At 36.0% G+C, this 24,813-nt stretch overlaps 2 protein-coding genes across 2 annotated transcripts; both read left to right on the plus strand.

The window, feature by feature from the left end:
- Window positions 1–5,654: 5,654 nt before the first annotated feature.
- Window positions 5,655–9,601, plus strand: LOC114251374 (uncharacterized). Its single transcript, XM_028185604.2, has 2 exons — window positions 5,655–5,711; window positions 5,784–9,601. Exons 1-2 carry the CDS (start codon window positions 5,655–5,657, stop codon window positions 9,519–9,521), a joined length of 3,795 nt encoding a protein of 1,264 aa, XP_028041405.2. The 3' UTR covers window positions 9,522–9,601.
- A 4,419-nt stretch (window positions 9,602–14,020) lies between these two features.
- LOC114251357 (uncharacterized) lies at window positions 14,021–24,357 on the plus strand. The gene is made up of 10 exons (XM_028185581.2): window positions 14,021–14,051; window positions 14,726–14,857; window positions 15,813–15,924; window positions 17,529–17,672; window positions 21,563–21,618; window positions 22,053–22,142; window positions 22,217–22,308; window positions 22,980–23,265; window positions 23,439–23,629; window positions 23,842–24,357. The coding sequence occupies exons 1-10, from the start codon at window positions 14,021–14,023 to the stop codon at window positions 24,064–24,066; spliced, it is 1,359 nt and encodes a 452-aa protein (XP_028041382.2). The 3' UTR covers window positions 24,067–24,357.
- Window positions 24,358–24,813: the final 456 nt, after the last annotated feature.

The raw sequence follows: 24,813 nt of genomic DNA on the forward strand, positions 1-24,813 counted from the left end.
TTTAGTCGTTTTATTTATATACGGCCAATTAAAAGATTAAGGATTAAGATTAAGAGGTTGGTAAGAAAATGTTAACTATGAATGTGGAAAGGATATAGAGGAAGGGGTAGACCTAAGAAGAAATGGATGAATTGCGTGAAAGACGATATCGGTAAGAGTGGAGTGAGCGAAGAAATGGTATATGATAGAAGAGTATGGAAGGAGAAAACATGTTGCGCCGACAACAGGTAACTGGGAGAAGGGCAGGATAATGAATGATTTATAAACGGCCAATTAAAAGATTAGGTAACGTAAAAGTATAAATCCCAATCGATTCCTTTCATCATTTCCACGGGGATGTACCATTCGTAAAAATGAAAAACGAACTTTTCCCCTGAATGCACGTATCCGAGGGTGCCGAAACACATTCCGAACTTAAAAGAATGATATCGAACTATATCTGCGTACGACGAATTAGCTCGGACATAGGCGCAGGTTGGTTTCGTGTCTACGTCGATCCAGCGCTGAAATATAAAACATTAAAACAATGGAAGCCGATAAGGAAAGATATTGGTAAATGTAAAAATGGTTTCTTGGTTTTTCGCTGCGTAATTCGGTATCCACTGCGCGGTGGACAACAATGGAGGAATATAGCGCAAATAAAAGCGCTCCGTAAAGGTCACGACCCTCAGCACTGAGGAGCACGATGTGAGGAGGAGGAGGAGGAGAAGAATTCTGCCGAAAACAGCAGACGTTAGGTATAATTAAAACTTGGGCCTCTTGGACTCTGATAGCCATTATTTTTTTATTGCTTAGATGGGTGGATGAGCTTACAGCCCACCTGGTGTTAAGTGGTTACTGAAGCCCATAGACATCTACAACGTAAATGCGCCACCCACCTTAAGATATAAGTTCTAAGGTCTCAGTATAGTTACAACGGCTGCCCCACCTTTCAAACCGAAACGCATCACTGCTTCAAGGCAGAAATAGGCGGGGTGGTACCTACCAGTGCGGTCTCACAAGAGGTCCTACCTCCAGTAATGTTATTAGTCTAAAAATAACTAAAGTTACATTCAGCTTACCCTTACGATAATCTTTCCTTTAATATCCTCATAAGTCATATGATCATGAACAATTAATGTTTTGTAAATGGATGCACATTTTCCAAAAAAATACTCGCTGTGGACACTCTCTGTTCAAATAGACAATAACACACAATCAATGGAGTTAAACATTACTATTTACGCTAAATACAATAAAATGCTAAATAATGTTGCATAAGTTATCTATTTCTAACTTTTCTTAGGTAATTAATATACTTAAAAAAAATACGTATCTTGTATCTAATTTTATTCTTTCAACTTTAGTATCACATTTGAAAATGCTCAGCACTGCTCATTATATTTCGATATGGGTTCACTAGCATGTTATCGAAGCCACGGATACTTCGAAATTCAGTAAAAATAAAAATAAAAACTATATTTTGTTATTATTATTAAATCAAAGATTTACTCACTAGGCTCTTCTTGAATATTCGTAAAGATAATATTGTTCAACGGTGTGTAATTTTTGTAACATTCCACGTGAATTTCTGAATGGAATGTGAATTGATAAATTTATCATAATATTTATAATTCATATATTCAAGACTTATAGAAAAGTTATATGAATATTTTATTGCAATATTATGAATTAATTGTAATCAATTAATTTTATTTTCCAAATTATTTAAAGTCCCATTTTAAACTACCAAGTAATTCACAGCATGCTCATGTGACACAAATATTTATATAATAAAAAATAAAAATAAATATTTTTTACTTAAATGAGAAAGAGAGAACTTCACTTAGATTTTGATTAGGTACATTATAATAATCCTCAATTCCTGCAAATCCGCTTCGATACGTTTGGATTTTGATCGTCGTATGCAGAACCCAAATAAGTGTGGAACGTTTTTTATTACCGTATATTGAGAGACGACATAGTACATCTAGTGGTTAGTGGTTATCGGTGCCCAAAGAAAATAGAGCGTGATTGGCACCAACCTGCCTTGAGATCCGAGTTTTTTTTTTGCATAGTCGGGTGAGAGAGTTCACAGCCCTCCTGATATTAAAGTAGGTTTCGAAGCCCCTAGACATCATTATAGTGAATGTTGCTTGACACATGAGGTCTCATTCTCAATTCTATAATACCTATCCCACTCTTCAAACAGGACGCGCTACTGTTTCGCAGCAGTAAGCCATTCGTGAATTACACATGTTAAGTACTTATTTCTTTAGAAAAATTGGCACTCACCTGCGAATTTGTGCACCGGCTTATCTTGCCACGATGACTTCAAATACCAAGTCTTTAATTTCTTATGTTTTATGCTGTCCTGTTCTAAATAAAATTAAAATGTGCCAACATAAATTAATCTGTAATTACCTGATTATCAGAACTTAAAGTTAATATTAATTAATGTGAATGTGAAAGTCGTGGTGAGAATCCGTACAAACCAAACGAAACCAATGAGGAATATGTAATAGTCGAACCTTAAAATATCTTAAACCTTAAGAATATAAGCAAAAATTTAACTCACCGCAAAAAAGACTTATAGCCAAAACCGTTATTACACTAATACATTGCATTACTATTAAATGAAAATGCTGATCAACAATTGCTGAAAGATTGTTGATTGATATAATCGAAAACAAAAAATTCCAATCAGCTGAGCGTTTTCATAAGAATTTTATTTTCAAAACAGTCAAACAAAAGAAAGTGTAACGTTAAGAGCCAATTCTAGTTTATATCATGATTGGACGATCTAAATTATAATACAATTGCAAAGTAACTAGAACGGCCGGACATCTTTTTTCGCAATCCAGAAAAATATCACTATTGAATTTTCATTTTACTGAAAGTTTAAATATTCAAAGGCCACTGATGCATTATTGACATTGTTAAAAGCCATATTCCGCAAGCCTTATATACATCTATATAACGTAATAGCTATAGTTGTCAATAGAATCGACACGAATGTGTGCACGGTTATTACAAGTACCGCATAAAATCAATGAATATATCAACAGTGATATGATATCAAGCTTACATGCGAAGGATAATGACACAACAGCACTAATATAATATTATGACATATACGTTATACAGCCTGGTCAAAAATCGTATTTATATTATTAATATTAAAATTTTATAATAGTATTAAATATTATTTTAATGTGTCAAATAATATCGGAATTGTTTTCAATTAATTGATTAACATGAAGGCTCCAACGAAGGAAGCTTTTAGGAAACCGGACTTCTCGGGGTTGTGTTTAAATAAATTGAAATCGCTTTAGTTCACCGATTCTCGGTCTATCTGCCTCAACACTAGTCGCAAACTGTTGTGTGCAACGAAAAAGGATCTTAGTTATTCACTTTTTAAATTCTGACACTCGATTCGGAGATATTATTTTAAATGAATCGGTGATATAAAACGATTTTAATTTATTTAAACACTACAAACCCCGAGAAGTCCGGTTTCCTAAAAGCTTCCTTCGTTGGAGCCTTCATGTTAATCAATTAATTGAAAACAATTCCGATATTATTTGATACACATTAAAATAATGCTATCTTCCGGACGAATTGAGAAAAATTCACTGCCATTCTAAATTTGGTGGCCCATAGAAGTATATATCCCAGTCCATTCCGCCTATATATTCTGTAGGGATGTACCACTCGTAGTAGAAATATTTAAAACGATTTTGTGAGTGACAGTACGTTATTCTAGGCACACATATTTGAAATGGGTATGAGGTACTTCTAAAGGTGTCCTCTTGGTTCGCAACTGCTCTTAAAATAATACACGTTGGTATTCTCAATACTTCAATCCACCCCTGAAAAAAATATATTTATTTACTTCTTAATTATTTAATTACTTTTTTTTAATCATATTCGTTCAACTAATTTATTTCATTACAATTAAATAGGCTTTGAACTGCATTGCTCGACTTTTTTTGTTAAAGTTCACATACCCTCATAATTATTTTTCCAAGTACCTCGATGTGATCCAAGTGAACGTGCGTATAAAATATTTGATTTACTCGCTTGCAGTCACCATAAATATATTGACTGTGAACATGTTCTAAAGACAAAAATATATTTATGTATAGCGGCCAATTACGGTGTTTCACATTCATTTTAATTAAATATACTATTGAACGAAAACATCTAGGGTTAGATAAGCCAACGATTATTTTTTGTGACGTGTGGAAGTTTTTACCATTATTTTAGGATAATGGGCTTAAGGATCGTGCATGGAATAAGCGGTATCGACCTCTTTGTACAAGATTCATTGGTAGCGATATAATATTGGATTAATACCAAACACGTGGAACTTTTACAACATTACCCTACTATCGGCTAAGCCAATTTTGGACACACAATATCTATCTTCTATACAATCTTTACCTAATTCTTCTAATTTAAGTTTATTTTAGTGCAATTCCATTCTAGGTAATCGGATTTTGTTTGTTTCAATATGATTTTAGTAGAATTACAGAGTTTCGTATTTTTCGACTTTAATTGCCTGACCTGATTAATTGTCAATACGTTCGGGACGGCAGACATGGTATATTGGAGTCGATCTGATTAAAATTTCAATTGCTAAATGGATGAAATGAGACTGTGAGGAGACAGAACTCAACCGAGGCAGGCAGAGGCAAGGAGACGGGTCGAGTGCAAGTGTTCCTGGCGCCAACTGCATACTTCCAAATACCCTAATCGACGCTACATCAAACCAACATAAAAACACTTTTTTTAGTTACACACAATAATACAATTATACATTCAACTTACTTTGTTCTTTTTCAGAGCTTGTCAGCACTAGATCCGATATTGAAGTAAAGAATTGCCAACAAAAACTATAGCTTGCTGGAATGAAAACAATGAAAATAGAAAGTATAAAATATAATGTAAGCTATTTTCAATGAAACGTTACAAAGTAGATTTTGTACCTAAATGAAAAAATAATGTGATTTGAATTAAAAACTTCATTTTAAAAAGAGGTGGCTTAATTTTCTCAGGGTTTTTTGTCGTTGAATTTTGCCATCCGAATCAAGTAAGACTGAAATGTGATGTTGTATTTTCTCAGTTTTTATAAGAAGTTGGTGATTCACAATAAAATTGTGTGCACATTGACGTACAAATTGATATTAAACATTGCTAGCTATATATTGTTATAAAAACGTCAACATTCTTTCAACATTATTAAACTATCGATACTCATGTTTCCTTAGACTTTTCTTCAATTATCATTACAAGTAATCAACTGGATGTTTTTATTTATTTATTTAATTGGTATAAATTAAAAATAATAATTCTAGTAGGTACTAATTTTTTTGAGTTAAGAAAGATAGTAAAGACATTGAAGTTGATAATCATTACGACAAACATGAGTGCAATTCTTGAACCACAAATTAAATTAGATGATGCCCTAAGTATACCTAAAAAATTGTGGCCTATCTAACAAAACCATGTTTTAATTATAAGCTTTCCAACACTCTGTAGGGTTAAATGCGTTCAACACACGTAAGCCTATAATATTCAGTAAAAGTTTTTTTCCAATCACAGTCGGATACGAATCGTGATTGATGCTGGAGCTTGTTTTGTTGCATTATTTCCTATATTTCGTGTAGATAATGAACTTTGTTTTCATAATACTGATTTTAGGATGGACATTTATGACTACTGTACAGGTAATTGAATTTTTAATTATCTCTCAATTGATTTTTACTATGTGAATTCCTAAGTAAAGTGACGGGTTACAGGACTGTCCTGAAGAAATTTCGCATAGTGGAATTAGCGTCAAATGGAAACAAAGTTCTTGGGCTAATCATATAGAATCTGATCCGCAATGCTACCGAAACCAAAATCTAATCACAAGAAACTGTACAGATAACGTTTGGAAGCCGCCATTAGAAGCTGTCGAACCTTGTCTCAAGGTCGTAAAGAATTTTGATGTATTTTCTTGTCCTCCTGGATTTCACAAAATATCAGAAAAGAACAATGACTATTGTTATCAAATTGGCCGACCATCACAATGGGAATATCCTTGCTTTAGTAGTGGAGCGGCATCGGTCATCTCAGATTTATCAGAGCTCGAATTAAATTCTTTACTGCAGTCCCTGGTTTCAATGAATATATCCAGATATTTTTGGCTACCCGGAAAAAGACACAAACTTTTTAATCCAGCTGTTTGGAACATCCCAGGTCCAAACTGGGGTCGACGTGTGAAGTCTAACAGCTACTTGCGTTACAGGACGATATTTTTAAAAAATTGCCTCTTACTTGATGTCCAACAGCGAGTGATCATCACAGAAACCTGTAGTAACATTTACCCCAGTTTGTGTTTCTATATTAACGAATTTTATCATCCGTCTAAATGTCCTGACGGATATTATGCACTTAGATTTCAACTTGACAACGGCACTTGCTTCGGAATTGAAAGCTCAGATTCGATAAATGGTTGGACTTTTGACGAATTCATAACCGCTAAATGTAAAAATCCAATGAACGTTTCTTCATTGAACGCTTTGAGTAGATTCATGTTTAAAAAAATTGCAGAACTTTCTAAATTACCAAACGAAATTTGGTGCTGGTTAAAAGTTACCAGTGACTATATGGCTAGCAAAAATAATACTTTCTTGGGAGACTTAGAAGAACATAATTTAGAAGGTATAATAGATAATGCCGGAACTTTAGGATTAATGAATAAATCACGGCACCTGTCTTGTATGGCATGTGAAACTCAAGTTGTTTATTTAGAAACAGAGTTGATGTTTGAATATAATACAGTCGATAACAATCTTTACCTCACTATATATTATCCTTCAGGTTTATGGAAATATAATAAGACCGATAAAGGTGTTCAGTGTTTTTCCGATGCCAATGGATTTGTGGGTGTCATAAATGTACGTGAACTTGATTTATTTCAATCAAAACAAATAATTTCTGAATCTATAGCTTCTAACAAAGTAATTAACGGTAGTGCAGTAGAAAAAGTAATTTATGTAATAAATCTAGTCACAGATAGATCTGCTCAGTATTGGTGCGAAGGGCACACAACAAATTTCACATTGCTTTCCACGAACAAAATTGTCGTTAATCCAAGAGGCAATGATGTTCACGTATTTTCCGTTACTGTTGAATACTTAATAATAAATGAAATTGAAGACGAAACTGAACTGAATAGTGTAATTCTGTTACTGACTACTATATTTAATGCAAACAAAGTACTACTAATGGATATTTTAGGATATAATAAAAATAGCATTTTAATGTTATTTCATATTCACGTAGTCCTTGAAGATACTCACGAAGACTACGGACTAAACATAATAGAAAAACTGAATTTTATAAAAAATCAAGCTAATTTGCATTTGCCCCAACATAACTTAACAGTGTTGAACATATCGAGTTCGTTGTATTGTCTACCGACCACCTCCAGTGACACCATAATGCTTGATTGGGATTTGACATCAATAGGTCAAATTTCAGCACCAAAACAGTTTTGTTTGCAGAGCAATGGCTTACCAGTTAAGCGGCGCTGTCTTGGATCTTATTTGTATGGAAGCAATTGGGGTAGTATTGATGGGATATGCGATACAGCATACAAACCTTCTACAACAACACAATTTTTATACAACTTTTTAAAGGGACAGGAACCCAATTATACTTCTCGTTTTATTACGGATGGGCTAAATTTTGTTCTGAACGACACAGATATCATAATACCAGCAGATATATACTATCTATCCATGTCACTACGACAAGTTTTACAAATTTCTCATGAACAAGAAATCTTTATCGATATGGGAAATATTGAAAATATAGTCTGGGCGATGGATAGAATGATGACATTGGATTGTGAGTACTTACGCTTAGCACAAACACTCAATTCTACTAATGTTATATTAAGTTCGGTAAATTATATTATTGAAAATATTGCGTACAACAATCTGACATTACATCGGAACAATTTAGAAAACGAAAACTATCAAATTGCTGTAAAGCCGAATTTTTTAGTACAAATATCGTTCCCAGAACTGAATAACATAACTGGAATAGCTCTTTCTAAAAACACAGAGTCAGATTCTTTTAATGACATGAAAATTATACCGCTTTATAAAAACACTACACTAGACTACGTGCAATCCATTGAAAACCTGGAAGTCGCTACTTGGGTACCTGAAAACGTAATAAATACTTTGATACCTAATTCTAATGGAAGCGTTCAAAATTATACCAATAAGAAAGACATCAACATTATCCTGAGCTTATTTCATACTGACGCTGTATTTCCGGAAGTAAACTTCAAAGAACATGCCATAAATAGCCGCATTGTAGGTGTCACTATACCAGGATTTATTTCAAACTTAGAATACCCGGTACCCCTTATATTCAGAGAATTCAATGAAAGCAGTTCGAACAAATTTTGTGGATACTGGGATTTTAAGCCACACGGACCTTTCAATAATAATCCTGGGGCGTGGAAAAATGAAGGATGCTACTTAATAAGGTCTGAAGATAAATTAACTGTTTGTGAATGCTATCATCTTACACATTTCGGTCAACTTCTTCATATTTCAGACTACAATTTTCCTAGTAATAATAAAATTCACAAAAGGGCATTAAACATTATCACTTTGATTGGTTGCTTCCTTTCGTTAGGAGGCATAGCCGGTATTTGGATCACGGCCCTAATTTTCGGTAATTGGCGTAAAAAACCTGGTACGAAGGTACTTTTACAGCTGTCGACTTCTATCGCTTTTCCATTGCTTTTCATGGTAGTTTATGATTTGGATAACACGATATTTATTACAGAAAACGAGGAACATTTCGTTGACGAAGATTATAGAACTGTTTGTACTGTATTGGGTGCTATACTACATTACTCTATTCTTAGTAGTTTCTTGTGGATGCTAATTGCGGCTGTTCTTCAGTTCGTGCGTTATGTCAGAGTGCTAGGTATACGCAGATCTCCAACGTTCATGATAAAAATAAGTATAGCTGGTTGGGGTGTGCCAATAATACCGGTTGCAATAACACTCATTATCGACCCATCAAATTACATACCTGCTCCGTCCCAAACTAGAGAGATTTGCTATCCTCAAGGCTTTGCTTTAATATTTGGTATTATAATGCCCGTTGGTGTAATACTGATTATAAACGTTATCCTTTTTATACTAGTACTTCACGCTATATCGAGAAACTCTGATGAAGGCACGAAGAATATGGACATGGACCTTGTAGGAGCCCAATTGAGATTATCAGTATTTTTATTTTTCTTGTTGGGTTTGACATGGGTATTTGGCATCTTATCATTCTCGAAAAATTTACTTTGGTCTTATTTGTTTTGTTTGACTTCTACATTGCAAGGTTTTGTTTTATTTATCTACTTTATTATTTGTGATCCAGTTACTAGAAAAATGTGGGTCGCACTAGTCAAATCACCAGCGAGCCGAGGTAATACTAGAAACAGTATCACAAGTCTAAGCGTGACTTAATATCTTATAGTATTTAAATCACATTAAAATGAAGTTATTAAAATATTATTATGAAAATGCGAGATTTCTAGTAATTTAAAACGAACTGTACTTTCATTATGTTTATTGAAATTTCTATCTTCAAGTTTTTAATAGTACCTATATATAACAAACTTGTAGTATGTAAGCAAATGACCGACAAATTGTTGTTAAAATTCTAATCCTTTTTAAGCTGTACAATTATTCTACTTTATAAAACTTCCAAGATCCTTTTTATATCTTTAAAAATAAACATGTCATATATTTATTAGTTTCTAAAACTAATATTATGTTAATAAACAAAAATTATCTAATTTTTATATTTGAATTATTTTAGTTTTTGCTAATTTTTAATCAATAAATTATAAATATAATTAATGCTTCCAATAAATTAATTTTCGAGTGTTTGTTGTTTCACTGTAAATAGCCACAACGAAAATACAGGATACCGAATTCTAAACAAAGATTAAGTCAATTCAATTCATAAATTAAACATTAGACTGTCACAACTTTCAAGAAACAAAGTCAAATATAAAGTGCGATTGAATTATATAATAAAAAAAAAAACATTACTTCATTTGAAAACAAAATTTTTAGTTAAGAAACACAAATTAAAAATGTATTTAACATTTATTTTTTTGTCTTTAATCGGTAAGTTTATTTTTTTCAAATTTTGAAACTAGGTACTTACTAATTAAGTAAGCCCCCACGGAGTGCTGAACTAGCGGTCATAGCACCCTAACTGTTGGTCATCCGAATTCCGCCTAAAGGGTACTTACTAGCTTTTACGTCTGCCTGTTTTATCTTCTTGTTTTTCGCCCTGTACACGCTAAAAGGATCGGGTCGAGCCTTGTGGGACTCCGGCCAAGATTTGACGTGGGAAAGAGCGGGTTCCCTCTTATCGATACCGTACGATCGCGTCTTGCAAGATAGTGCAACACACACGATGGTCCATAGGCCGGCCAGTACCTGCACTATGCCTCCAGTAACCCAAGCCAAGGACATGGTAACGTGAATGTTGCCAGCCATCTTAGATATGCGATTAAAGTAGCAATTGTACTGTTCCATCCTTGAAACCGAAAAGAATGTCTACTTCGCAGTAGAAATAGGCATTGCGCCGTGTAGGCACACAATACAGTGTTTTACCACCAGTAAGAAGTTCAAAGGTCAAACCACAAAATATATGTCTTTAGTTTAACGACAACACAAAATGTGTTCACCGACTGCAAGCCCTGTTTTTTTTTATGTTTTGTACATTGCAAACAATATTCAACACATTCTCAATAGAAACGCAGATTTTATAAACGTCATTGTTTTAGAAGACAAGTGTAATAATTTTGATAATTTTCATTTCAACCTTTTAAAAAGTCAACAATTCCGTCTCATGGAGGGCTGTTCCTGCAAATCAGGCATCGTACGCAATGCGGAGTTCTTATACCGGTCTCGATGAAAGAAAATCTAAAGACACCAAAGAAAAGGCGGTTATACCTGATGAAAATTTACCTAGAAGTAAGGAAACATATTCGTGCGTATTTAAACAAGATCACAAATAGTTGTGCCAAATTAATTTTATGCGTTGTTGATACTAGTCGACATTAACCAAAAGCGTCATCTTAGTCGTTATTTTATTTATTTATTTTTTATTGCGTTGATGGGTGGACGAGTTCACAGCCCACCTGATGTTAAGCGGTTACTGGAACCCTGGACTATACTGAACTGGAATATACATTTACAACGTAAATACGTCACCCACCTTGAGATGTAAGTTCTAAGATCTCAATATAGTTACAATGGCTGCCCCACCCTTCAAGCCGAAACGCATTACTGCTTCACGGCAGAAATAGGTAGAGTGGTGGTACCTACCCGTGCGGACTCATAAGAGGTCCTACCACCATTAAAACCACTAACACTGCGATTCCATAAAGATCATTTTGGTGTAGACATTATAACAATTACGTTCATATATATGTATATTGGTATGATGCCGTCTAGACTGCCTAATCACAACAGGGTCTGGCCTCGGTTCCCACTCAGGGACATTGTCTTTGTTAAAGGTGTTTAGCGTCTGGTTATTTTCAAAATTCTAACTCGAAATTGTACAAGTTTCCAAATAACCGAATAGAACGAAAATGTAAACCAGAGATGAAACATAAATGCGTGCTCTCTAAAAAAATCTTGGGGAATCAATCTTTCGTATATTTCGCGTGATCACATTAATTGTGAATTATTTTTTTATTCAATTAATGTGTAAACGAGTAACGACCAAGTAAAGTTGACGATATATCGGATATTGTAAAACGATTAAAGAGTCACGATAAGAAATTGCTTTGTCTTTCAGAGTACCTACACAGTACTTATAAATTCGGTTGGTGTCCGGGAGACATCACTTACACTAAGAGATTCCTTCACAAAACAGCGAATATAACTCTTAAAACTTGGAAAGACAGTCAGGCAGATTACTTATACGTGAGTTATAATATTTTTTAATCCATTTAAACGTCGAGACAATAACGTTTCGTGTTTTTTTTAAAATTAAAAGACTTTTTTTTTGTATTTTTGTTTTTTATTGCTTGTTTGAGTGGACGAGCTCACAGCCCACCTGGTGTTAAGGGTTACTGGAGCCCATAGACATCTACAACGTAAATGCGCCACCCTTGAGATATAAGTTCTAAGGTCTCAAGTACAGTTACAATGGCTACCCCACCCTTCAAACCGAAACGCATTACTGCTTCACGGCAGAAATAGGCGGGGTGGTGGTACCTACCCGTGCGGACTCACAAGAGGTCCACCAGTAAAATTGAATTGTTTTTGACATTTTGTATTCGAAACTTCGAATTGAGGAATAAATAAATAGAGACTAGACCGTAATTTAATTTAAATTTTTTGTTCAACTTAAGTTGAAATAAAAACCAGTTTCTTGATCGAAAAACTTTAAAATTCTATATTTAATTTTGTTTCAGTTATTAGTCAATAAACATTCCCAGCGATTCGCGTTACAATGTATTGTAATGAAGGCGTACGTGGCTAGAAAATATCTGTTTCGCAGAAGTCGCCTCCCGCTGTATTATTGTCAGGGACAAGCCTACGTCCTAATGATGAACACAGTACAAAAGATCGAGATGCATGAGTTTTATTTAAATAAGAAACTAAACATGCCTGTTACATTTCTGTTTGAATTTTACCACCCACTGATTTTGTAAGATAAATATTTTAATTTTAAACTTGCTACGTGTTTCATTAATGCCCCGTCTTTCCAGTTCCTTCTTCTTCTTGCTTCGGTTTCCTCAATACTGAGGGTCATGAATACCTCCTCGCAACAAGAGTTTATTCCGGATCATTCTACACCATTTGGTTCTATATTTTTATATTTATATATTTTTCTTTCTCGCCTTTTATATATATATATACGTAAAACATTTTACAAGTACTTACTGATCCATCAGATTTAACTAGATTTAGTCAAAGGGATTCTTTAACAACATAATATTTCTCGTCTCATTAGAATTGTCAAGACATGCAGTTTGGTTAACGGTGCTCATACCGAGGTTGAGCCATCTTCAGTAGGAATATTTTAACTTAAGAAGGCATCTGTTCGTACTTTTAATTATGTTTGGATTTTGTAAATAAAAAGTTGCTTTAAAAGTAGGTGTTTTACAGAATATTTATGATTTGTTAATTTTGAACTTTCTTGACGTATACTTAATTTTCAAAATGTCTTGATCATTTCATTTTCACGTTTCATGTTCTTTTTCTTCTATCCAATATTAGTGGTTTCTTGTTGAGAGTTTTATCATAGTTGGTTATCTAAAATAATGTATTTTTGTTATTATTTTATTACTGTAGTATATGCGGTTCCAAAGCGTAAATGCAATATCAAGATCTGTGAATATCATTCTATACAACAGTGCCACCTAAAGTGTCCTTATAATAGAAGTGATTCGGCATTACTGACATATTTGCTTCCAATATAACGAAGGTAGATTTATTTCGATTCTAGGGGTAGGTGAAGTGTTTGGAATATGAAACGCTGCTGTTCCTTCTAAAATCCTATTGTAAATCATAATTGCTATGGTCACAACAAGTAAAAAAGGATTCAATACACCGTCAAGCCCCACATACCACGCGTGCCCCCTAGGCGCCGAAGGCCTAAGCTGAAAGAAAGGATCTACAATAACCTCCCAAATTATTCCTGATCCCGTTACTACTACTAATTCAACTGGATGCAAAAGGTGTTTTAAGCCCAAATGCATGGGTAATTTCAACACTACCTACGTCGGAAAGTATAACCACTTCCAATCGAAAACAGTAACAATAAGATTATTAGCTTAAGCAAAGACATGACACAAATTTGTAAAACGCATTTACGCATTCCAGATTTTGTTTACAAATAACATCCTCGTGCAAGATGAGTGACAAACCATCCAACAATGCATTGGTAAAGATACGAACGAAATACTAACTAGTCATCGCGTACGTTCAACATGAATTATAACATAATATTTTCTGTCATTGGTGAGTAAGTTCGTGTTTTACTCCAATTTGTAATACAAGCAACCATAGTATCTTCTTCGATTTTCGCGGGTATATTAAAGTATATTAAATAATTAAAGTAAAGTATACTAAATAAACTTTTACGGTTTAATATCGCGTTTTTATTGTCATTTTATTATTTGCGAAGTTCCAAATACCGCACAGTTTTTGTGGTCACGGATGTCTGAGTGTACGAGGCATAAGCAACTAATTAGCTTATTATTTAAAAATATATCAAACTTATGATGAGTAAAAAACTATAATCCGACTTGATTTTTTTTGGGGTTTGATTTAGGAAACATTAAAATTTTCATATTATACTGGTGACCGAATATTGTAAGACTGTACGGGCATTCAAGTATTTACAATACCTTGACCTTACGTCTCTGGGTGGATAGTGGTTTCACGTCGATGTCTACGGGCTCTAGTAACCACTTAACACTGGGTGGGCCGAGAGCTCATCTTCCCCTGCTGCATTGTTATGGTAGGCATTGAATTGAGATGCGTCCATGAGTGACGGTAACCACTCACCATTAGGAGGGCCGTATGCTCGTCTGCCTATAAATGCAATAAATAAAAATAACGTTAATTTATTGAATTACAATCGTAAATCAGTGGGTAACCAATCTAATGTACTGCTATTAATTTTGTGATAGCTTCGGTTCGTCTAGTTTCATCGAACATAAGGGATTTTTCAATATGTCATGACGATTTCACACTGAAGCCAGCTGACGGCATTTTAAAGGAGCACACATTTACTTGGCTGGCGTTTGTGCAATATTTACATGGTAAGAACGTTAATACCTGCAGAAAAATTAAAAAGACCATAAGTAACTTTCGTGTCCCTGGAAATAAACAAAACTTACCCATTAAGCTATTAGTTTGATCTTTTTCTCCTGTTTTGCCGACTGTGCCTTTTTAACCCTAGTTCCTATTTCTGCCGCCAGACAATCTTACGATGCGTCGGATTGAATTGAAGTTTACGTAGTGCAATATAGACGCAATTGATGCTTCAATTTTAATGCATTAATATGGGCAATTAAAACACATTTTGATAGCTGGTTTAGTTGACAGGTGAGCTGTCATTAATACGCTTTTAATAGCTTCAGACGTATGCATGGATGTTTGTAACGGAATCTTTGAACATGATTTTGTTCCCCTTCAAAACATCGGATTAACTCGAAATTTGGTATACTTATTAAGGACCGATGATAATTCAAAATAAAAATAAAAATTAAAAAGTTGAAATTCAACTAAAAAAAGAAAAATAAATAATAATTTAAAAAAAAAAACTAACAAAATATACTTTTATAGAAAATCCAACTAAAAAATAGAAAACAAATTTTAATAAATTTGAATTAAAAATAGTGTAAGAAAAAATGATTTTATTGTAAAAAAAGCGTGGGGTGCTTTTCAGGATATTATCAAATTAACCCTTCTACTCATATCTGTTCATAAAATATTAATAATTATTTATACCATGCATCCCACGCTTTTTTAAAATAAAATCATTTTTTTATCTGTCATTTTGCATATAAAAATTTAAAGTTATCAAGCGCCTTTAATAGTTGTTTGAGCAATGTTCTCTTCAACGTTTCAGGATGTTATTACCGAAAGAGAAATAATTCTAATATAATTTATAAAGAATACTCTACTGCGAAGACTATCCCCGTATTATAATATGTGGAAAAATGTATCTTAGTATTTAGGTGTGAGTTTAAATCGATTTAAATTTTTTGACAGTGACAACAGGCTTGCCACATCACAGTATAGCCCCCAGAGTGGTCCTCGTGCATAGTCAATTTGTTGTTGGAACAGCCACGGATTTACTTCATTTACCCAAGAACTATAAACTGTAAGATTTCACAATGCAAACTAAATTAATAAGTGACTGAAATGACGCCTTGAAACTACATATATCCATGAAAGTCTTTTGTGCTCGGTATTTGTCGGTAGTTTTTAGCAAATTATAAATTATTAACAAACGTGTTCGCGTCGAAATTTCTCTCGCCTCTCGTCCTAAATAAAATGGAGTAACACGATTTTTTTTTGGTAACATAAAAATACATGTATAAAATGTGTGAAGTGTATTATGCTCTCTTATGCGTTGTTAACTCTATTTACGAAGCTATGTAACTTTCGAAGCTAAAAAGAACTTTTTATTTTATTTTTTATTGCTACATTGAATGGATGAGTTCACGGTCCCCCTGGCGTTAAGTGGTCACCGAAGCCCATAGACGTCAATCACGTTAATGCCGCCGCTCATTTAAAGACATGATTTCTAAGTCTCAGTTTTGACAGTACAACGGCGGTCCCATCCTTCAAACCGAAATTACTGCTTCACAGCAGAAACAGGCAGGGCGGTGGTAGCCTACCCGAGCGGGCTCACAAGATGTTCTACCACTAGTAATTACACAAGTTATAATTTTTGCGGGTGTGATTTTTATTACACGATGTTATATCTTCATCGTAGAAGTTATTCGTGACAATTTTTAAGTACGTATTTCATTTGATTTTTTTGTACCTGCCTGCGGGCTTCGAACACCGGTACAGTCGCATTACTCGGATTCGATTGTACCGGGCGTCTTATCATTTAAGCCACTGTGACTTTAAAATGTAATAATGTACCTCCTTCTACGAGTAATCAAAGCTTAGCATAAAATTACGTGAACTCGTAAACTCTGAATGCCACGCGTTAGCAACAAGCTGATGAGAAATATAAATATTCCGTCTAACAAAGTATATATTTAAGTATTTACATATTTAAATAAAAACAATTGGACGATTAGTTCCGGTCGCGCGCTAATAAAAAAAACACGTATCTGTAAAACTAAAGTATGTTCTTTGTTTTTTCTATTTGCCTACACTGGTAAAACGAATACTGTTCATAGAAATTTATTGTTGGAGTTCTATATTATTTACTGGGCACCCTACTGATGATTCTTATGCGGAAACCGAACAGATTTTTTGGAACGAATTTCCTTATCGCACTTGTTGCTTGCGGCTGAAGGGATAGACCGAAAAAATTTAATAATGAAAAACGAAACAAAAAGCCGTCATTTTTTGCAATGATTTTTGAGACACTTTCCGTTCAACCTAGGAACCTGAAAGTTTTGTTTATAGATTCAGCTTGCGGTCCATTTTGAGAGTATGCTTTTACTATGTTAGTAACACTTATCTGCTTATTCCTGCCACGAAGCAATAATGTATTCGTATAGGGGTGGAGCAGCTGACATATTATACTACGAAAGCTCAGACTTTGTTTTAAGGTAGGTAGGGTGGTATTTATGTGTTGTCTATGGGCTGCGGTAACCATTTAATACCTGCGGGCCGTAAGCTTGTCTACACGTCGATGCAACAAAAAATAACTCACCTTGAAACCTGGCGGTTGAAATCCCAATTCTTTTGTATTGTCATCCACACCGGACAGTAACGTAAATATTTTCTTACATTTTTTAGTGGTAATATCATTTTTGGAGATTATGAGCGTGAAGAAAATGAATGCGATCTGACGTATATGCAAACGAAAATGGCGGAGAAGTGTCCGCGCGCATACATGGAAATGCCCATCTCAGATATTACTCCACATCCTGAGTACTCTAGGCAAGTACAACAATAAATTAGCTTATTACTTAATTCAAAATCAAATAACAGTAACGATATAAGAAGCGGGAAGTAAATTTGAATGAAACTACATAGATAATACAGATAGGCTTTCTTATCATGGCTATCTCTATGTAATTGTATGCAATTTCGAAAAGGGCACATCTCTGAAAATGTAAAATGTTCAGGAAATGAAAAAAAAAACTGATTATTTTCTAAAGCAGCGTAAAATTTAAAATATTAACTTTTGAGATATATTTTAGTGTTAATTAGCAATTGAAAATTACTGGAATTATTATAAAATGGGTGTAGGTAAGCCTCAAAACTACATGTATATGAAAAAACGTATTTGACAAAATATGCGACATGTGCCCTTTTCGAAATTGCATATTCAATTAGACATCCGACCTAGGCAACGGGGCAACGCTAAGCCGACTTCGCCCACAACATGTCATTTCGGATCCACTTTCAGTGCTTTGCTATGATATTTTATTCCAAATTTTAAACTTTAAATGGCTCTCCTGTCAAGTTGCAAAAATGTCGCTCAAACTAAAAAGCGTTTCCCCCTCGATATGTTTTTTTTTTTTTTTTTTTTTTATGATTGAAACTTTACTGGTGGCCCGAAGGCCTTTCCAGTTTCACCAGGACAGGTGGGCGAGCAAAGGCTCAGCCAAGAGGGGTGGGATTTGCTAACAACTGCCCGAGCGCCTCCGAAGGAGACCTAACAACTCAAGAGCAATTGTTTCGCGAAAGAATCTACTACCGGATCGGAATCGCCACCCGCTGAGAAGATCCGGCGAGAAACTCAGCGGGCTGATGCATGGGTTAGGTTGCACGTCGACCTCTTTGTCGAGTTCGACGAGTACGGTTACCGGGGTCCCTAAGCCTGCCCCTAGTATTAGAGCTGAAGGCATCTAATGCAAAGGTTATTGGATCTGATGGATCCGTAAGGACGTGTCTAGGGCGTCGACGGTGACTAGCTCCTGCATGATCAGGATTCGGGGAGTAGTCAGCGGCGGCAACGATAAGGCGATTATCGTGACGCATAGCCTTATCGAAGTATCGTTCCGACGCTGACTTCATGTATTTCCGAATTGATTCGAGGCCCAGGTCGTCGTGTAGGTCAACGTTCCTCACGAACCACGGAGCCCCGACAGCTAACCTGCAAAAGCGGGATTGTAGGGATTGGAGGGTGTCTATTTGTGTGCGGGCCGCGTGAGCGAACACCACACTCGCGTAAGTCATGACGGGCCTTATGCAAGTTTTGTAAAGTGTCACCTTGTTCCGAAGGGACATTTTACTCCGCTTACAGATCATGGGGTAGAGTCTACCGAGAATAAACGCGGCACGGTCACGGACTGATTTTATATGCGGGCGGAATGTCATCGATGCATCCAGGGTAACGCCCAGGTACTTGACCTTCCTGGCCCAGGGTATGGGTTGTCTAAAGAGAGTAATCGGGGGTGTGAGATTCCTCCTCCTAATCCGGGAGGAAATCCGTGTGGAGCTTCCCCTCTGAAATAGCACCGCAGTACTTTTCGCTGGGTTGATGTCTATGCGCCAATTTCGGAACCACTGTCCTAGGGCTAGGGCTGCGCTCTGAAGCTTCTTCGCGATTAGGGACTTATTTCTACTAGAATAGTAAACAGTCGTGTCGTCGGCGAATAAAGCTAAATGGGTCGGCGGCGACCGGGGAATATCGTTGACGAATAAGCTAAATAGGAGGGGTGAGAGGACAGAGCCTTGCGGGACTCCAGCTGTGAGAGGTCGTGGGGAGGAGCGGGTTCCCTCGACTCGATATCGAAAAGAGCGGTTCGACAAGAAGTCCCGTATGATGAGCACGAGACTATCCGGCACGCCCATGTTGAATAGTTTGAAAATCAAACCATTGTGCCAGACTTTGTCGAACGCTTTTGCGACGTCGAAGAAGAGAGCTCCCGTGTATAACGGTTTTGGTCGATTAAGCCCCACAAGAATGTGCTCCGTGAGGCGGTGCACCTGTTGAACGCATGAGTGATTTGTACGGAATCCGAATTGTTCATCGATGAGAATGCCCTTGGATGAGACGAAGTCTCTGAGGCGTTTGTAGAGCAGACGCTCATACAGTTTGCCTAGAGACATGAGGAGGCTAATCGGGCGGTAGCTCGTCGGATGATTTTTTGGTTTACCGGGTTTATGTATGCCGATAACGTCCGCTTCTTTCCACACCGCGGGAAAGATACAGTTCGCCATAGCGGCATTGAAAATAGATGCCAACATCACGATGAGTTGGACGGGTAGAAGTTTAATAACGCGGTTAGATATACCGTCGGAACCGGGAGCCTTGCGAGGACGTAGGTCTTTGATCAAGTCTTTAACTTCTATCGGGGTGACGGGTGGTAACGCATCCGAGGGTGGCAAGGAGGCTCTGCGTTCTACCTCGCTGTCTACTAATTCTACATGAACAGGGTCCACGGATTGAGTGCTGGGCGTGCACTGGGTTTGCAATGTATCGGCCAGCAGCTCTGCTTTTTCATCATCATCGAACGCCGCGAGTCGGCCTGAGGGGCCTACGAGGGGGGGCATAGTTACTACCGTATCCGATTTGAGAGTACGAGCTAAGCGGTAGTAAGACCTTTGGGAGGGCGCGAGTCCTTCTAAGAAATCAGACCATCTGGCATCTCGGACTTCGGCGATGCGAGACTTTACGTCGCGTTGTAGGGCACGCATTCGAATACGATTTTCCGCGGTAGGATACCTGTCGTAGGCGCGTATCGAGGCGTTCTTAGCTCTAAGGAGTTCCCTAATATCGTCGGACAATTTGAAGCGGTGAAGGAAGTCCTCCGCTACAACTTGTTTCGATGACCTATCTAATGTCCCTCGATATGTAACTATGATATCAAAACATGCAACAGGCTTATACGTTTTTTTTTATTGCTTAGATGGGTGGACAAGCTCACAGCCCACCTGGGGTTGTTACTTGGACCCATAGACATCTACAACGTAAATGCACCACCCACCTTGAGATATAAGTTCTAAGGTCTCAGTATTGTTAACGGCTGCCCGCCCTTCAAGACGAAACGCATTACTGCATTACCGCAGAAATAGGCGGGGTGGTGGTACCGACCCGTGCGGACTCACGTACCACGTATATGGCCAGAAACGCTTCTATCAAATCCGTTATAAATATTAATTACATAATTATCATAAAAATATATACGCCTTAATAATGAATAAATTTACTGTTGTCATTCATAGTAACACGAAGTAATTTTCGTTAAATTTATATTTAAAGAAAGCAATAAAACAACAACGGCTTAAACCGGCCGCGGAAAGATAAATTTTTATTTTACGTCTTATTAAACTTGAGCAAGCAGGTTTCACAGGACACGGTGATCAACTATTAGTACAATATAATATTTTATCACACACAACAACCTTCCGACTGTTTTAAGTCACACGCAGACAAATAAATCCTATTTTGTTTCGTTTCAATGAGAAATATATGTAAATGAAGCTAGAAGAAGTTATAGTTATATTAACGTAACACGTCGGTCTGAATAATATAAAAAAACTAGTCTTTCGCACAAAATTAGGATAATGACCTCTGCTCTGTTTGTTTATTTTAATAAACGATATAGCTGTTACATTCAACACGGTTGTTTTACGATAAGCTAATTATAAAATTGTTTTTGTTTTTAACTTTGCTTTAAATGGGTGAGCTGATGGCCCACATAGTTTTAATCGATTATGGTAGAACATAGATATCACCACGTTTATAACGATAATGCATTTTTTTCTACTGAAAATAAAATGTTAAATCCCTTGACCACATTTTAAACATTTAATTTCGAAGTATCCACCATAGAATGTATGCCTATGTCGGTTAATGATCAAAGATTAACTTTCAGGTTCGGTGTCGGGAACAGCTTAGCTCTTGTTAAGTTACTGCGTCCCTTGAAGTCTCGTAAGTAGCTTTTTGCATTCTTAAATGTCACTCGCTGGGCGAGAATAAGTTATTTATGATAACAGCTTATCGTATGTCTAGCGCAAAAAAACTGAATACTTTTTGTTGCGATCGAAGAACAGTATAGGGCCATTCCAAGTCTACCTTAGCCATCGTGCTTAATATAATTTGTGTACTAGATATGCCACACGGCATAGTGCCAGTTAAGTTTAAATTCCTTAATCTCCTCAATCTTTACAAAAATTATATTATTAATCACTTACAAATATTCGTATTAGCTCGTATTGATAAGGATTGTTACATTAGAAATCTCACGCTCGCCAGATAGACATAATTACCCACGGAATAGATCTATTACCATATTCATAATTTCGGTTAAATTTTAAAAATTATCACCGAAATGCGTTTTTTTTTAAGTTATTTATCTTTTATAGAGTACATGGTACCAATTTGCCTACCCTCTCTGGAAGAAAGGACAAGAAAAAAACGAAATAAAGCAGTATTTATGATCGACTACATAAGCAGTAAGTATAATTAATCAATGTGTTAGAAAATCTCCAATCTAATTTTGTACATGCTTCCTGATTTATTTTTGCAGCCGTTCCAAGAGATTTTGATACAGAAAGAATGGGAAAGAAAACTTTGAAAATGTATACTCATAAAGAATGTCGTAGGCATCGGAGTAAATCGGTGAGTTACTAAATGTAGTCACCTCGAAACTTCGCTTCGCTTAGCGGTTCTGGTATTAATTTCATAAAATAAAAGAGCAAGTAGACTATGTGTTGTTTATTGCCCGTGGGTAGAATCTTTTACGCGATATCGGCGCCGGAGGAACGTGCGGTATTTGTAGAACTGCCACCCGAAGTATATCTCTTAAAAAAAGATGTGGTGTCGTGGGACACCAGGTAGGAACGAAGTTCCGTCGGCTAATGTAGAATCGACACAATTTGCAAAAAGAAAGAGAAAGAGAAAAGTATTATACACTACTCGCTTGTGTATAGGACTGTCGCACCTGCGCACGTCTCATTTAACGGTTTTATTCCACGGACTTTTTCTTACGGTTTTACTATCACATTTTTTTCAGTTCGGTCGCGCAGCAAAATCCCTATCTCCTCCAAGCCTGCCGTAAAGAACTTCGTTCCAAAAAGATATCCTCTTTAAAAAAATACGTGGAAGCTGTACATTAATATAAAACTGAACCGAAATTGCAACCTTTTAGATATTTTAACTACGTATCTAGTGATTCAGACTATTTATTAGAAGTATTCGACTGACACTTCGGGATGTCCGCTTAGTAATATGTTTAATTAATTATCAATTGAGATTATTTATTCACATATGTAAATCTACTCGGCTGACAGAGGCTTGGCAGTGAGGGAGTCACACACGTTCTGTGTAGCTCTGGCTGTGGCGTAAGACCTGGTGCTCCCATCGTGAGTCAAAATGTGGACGGTGGCTTCGAACTAATCGGTGTCGCTGCTGGCGGTGCGCCCTGCACGAGAAGGTCTATGCGCAGGAAGCTAATTAGTGAGCCCCCGCTGTACATAGATGTTTATCCATATAATAACTGGATTGTAAATGTCGTCACCGCCAACAAGCTGCCGAAACCATATTCGCAGAATTTCATGTTGGTCGAAGGAGGTTCAAGTTAGTAGTTTTTGTAAATTTTAGATTGTTCTCTTCTAGATTGTATTTTATATCTTTAGTTTTACTGACAACTGAAATAACGGCTTGTCCGTTTTTAATGTATGATATCGTTTAACCTGCAAGTGGTACATACATGAATTGTTTACATTGTTATTGATACGCATTCTTTGCAGGTATGGGAATCCACAGTGGTTATCTCAGAAAGAGAAGAAAAATGAAAGCAGGCTGGAAATCTCGAACTTATGTAGTTGGAGACTACTGCTTCAAAACTGTAAAAAGACAACAAAGATCAACATCTTTCTTTTATTCAGAAAACTTTGAAGTTAAAGCGGATCCGCCGGCTAAGCTCAACGTTATTTTAAAAGTAAGTTTGAATAAAAACTATCTGAAACTAGTTTAGAATTACTGTATTTTACTGGCGGTAGGACCTCTCACGCGAATATTATAAATTCTTACAGTATCAAAACTGAACAGTAAGATGCAGTATCTTACTTACTTTATTTCTGTAATCTGACGAAGCATGTTGCGGATAATAACATGTACTTAGTATTAAAAAAATCTTACTTACTGTTTCAGTTATCTGCAGGAATTGACTGCACTATAGTTTGTGCCAAACTCAAATTGCCTAATCGTCTGATAGTGCCAGAGATTAAAGGCGTCGGAGGATACAATATAACAGTTACATTCAAGACAGACTGGTTTCCGTATATATTTTACTTTAATTTAGGTCTTAATGGAAAGAATACTACCGCAGCAGACTTTGCAACTTGGATACCGGAACGGAAGCCAGGTTTTTGGTGACAATACAAGAGCCTCATCCAAACGATTCAGAAAGAGCGTCTTGTTAGATACGATATCAAGTATTATTGTCTCTTGTGGAAGAACAACAAAACAAAACAATTCGTTGACAATACGAGTGACTCCATATCCATATTACCTTGCTTCTTAATACCATTCGATTAATGGAAGTTTATGTCATCACATCAAAATTTGAAGTTAATAATCTAAGAAAATTAATATTCGACTATAGTCGCTCATATTCAAGTAACTACGAGTATGCGTCTAAACTACGCGTCTAAATACACGAATTTAAATTAACTAGAGGTCCCGCAGTAGTCGAAATTCGACTATAATTAATTGGAATTGTAAGCTGGAACACTATTGTGATTGTATTTTATACTTCTATAATCACAAATTTCGCCAAGACTACACTATAAAAAATATTAACAAAGACAAACAATATTTAATCTATTCTCAATTTGACAACAGACGTCAAGAACAAAAGCTTGATATAGTATGCATGCGTGTGTGCGTCAAACACATGGTATGTAGTGTGTGTAATGTTTTCTTTATTGATTTAATGTATCTTTTATGCATTATTTAAAAAAAATATTGGCATTGTACACTTCTCTATATTCTCTATAAGTGTGGAAAATTTCATACTCCTCCGTCCGCGCAATTTTCGTAAAAAGGGATACAAAGTTTTTGCTTCACGTATTAATATATAGATAAATAAATCAGTGCTTGTGACCATAACTCATAAAGGCC

Source organism: Bombyx mandarina, chromosome 05 (assembly GCF_030267445.1).
Source record: "Bombyx mandarina strain Sakado chromosome 05, ASM3026744v2".
Classification (NCBI taxonomy): Eukaryota; Metazoa; Arthropoda; class Insecta; order Lepidoptera; family Bombycidae; genus Bombyx; species Bombyx mandarina.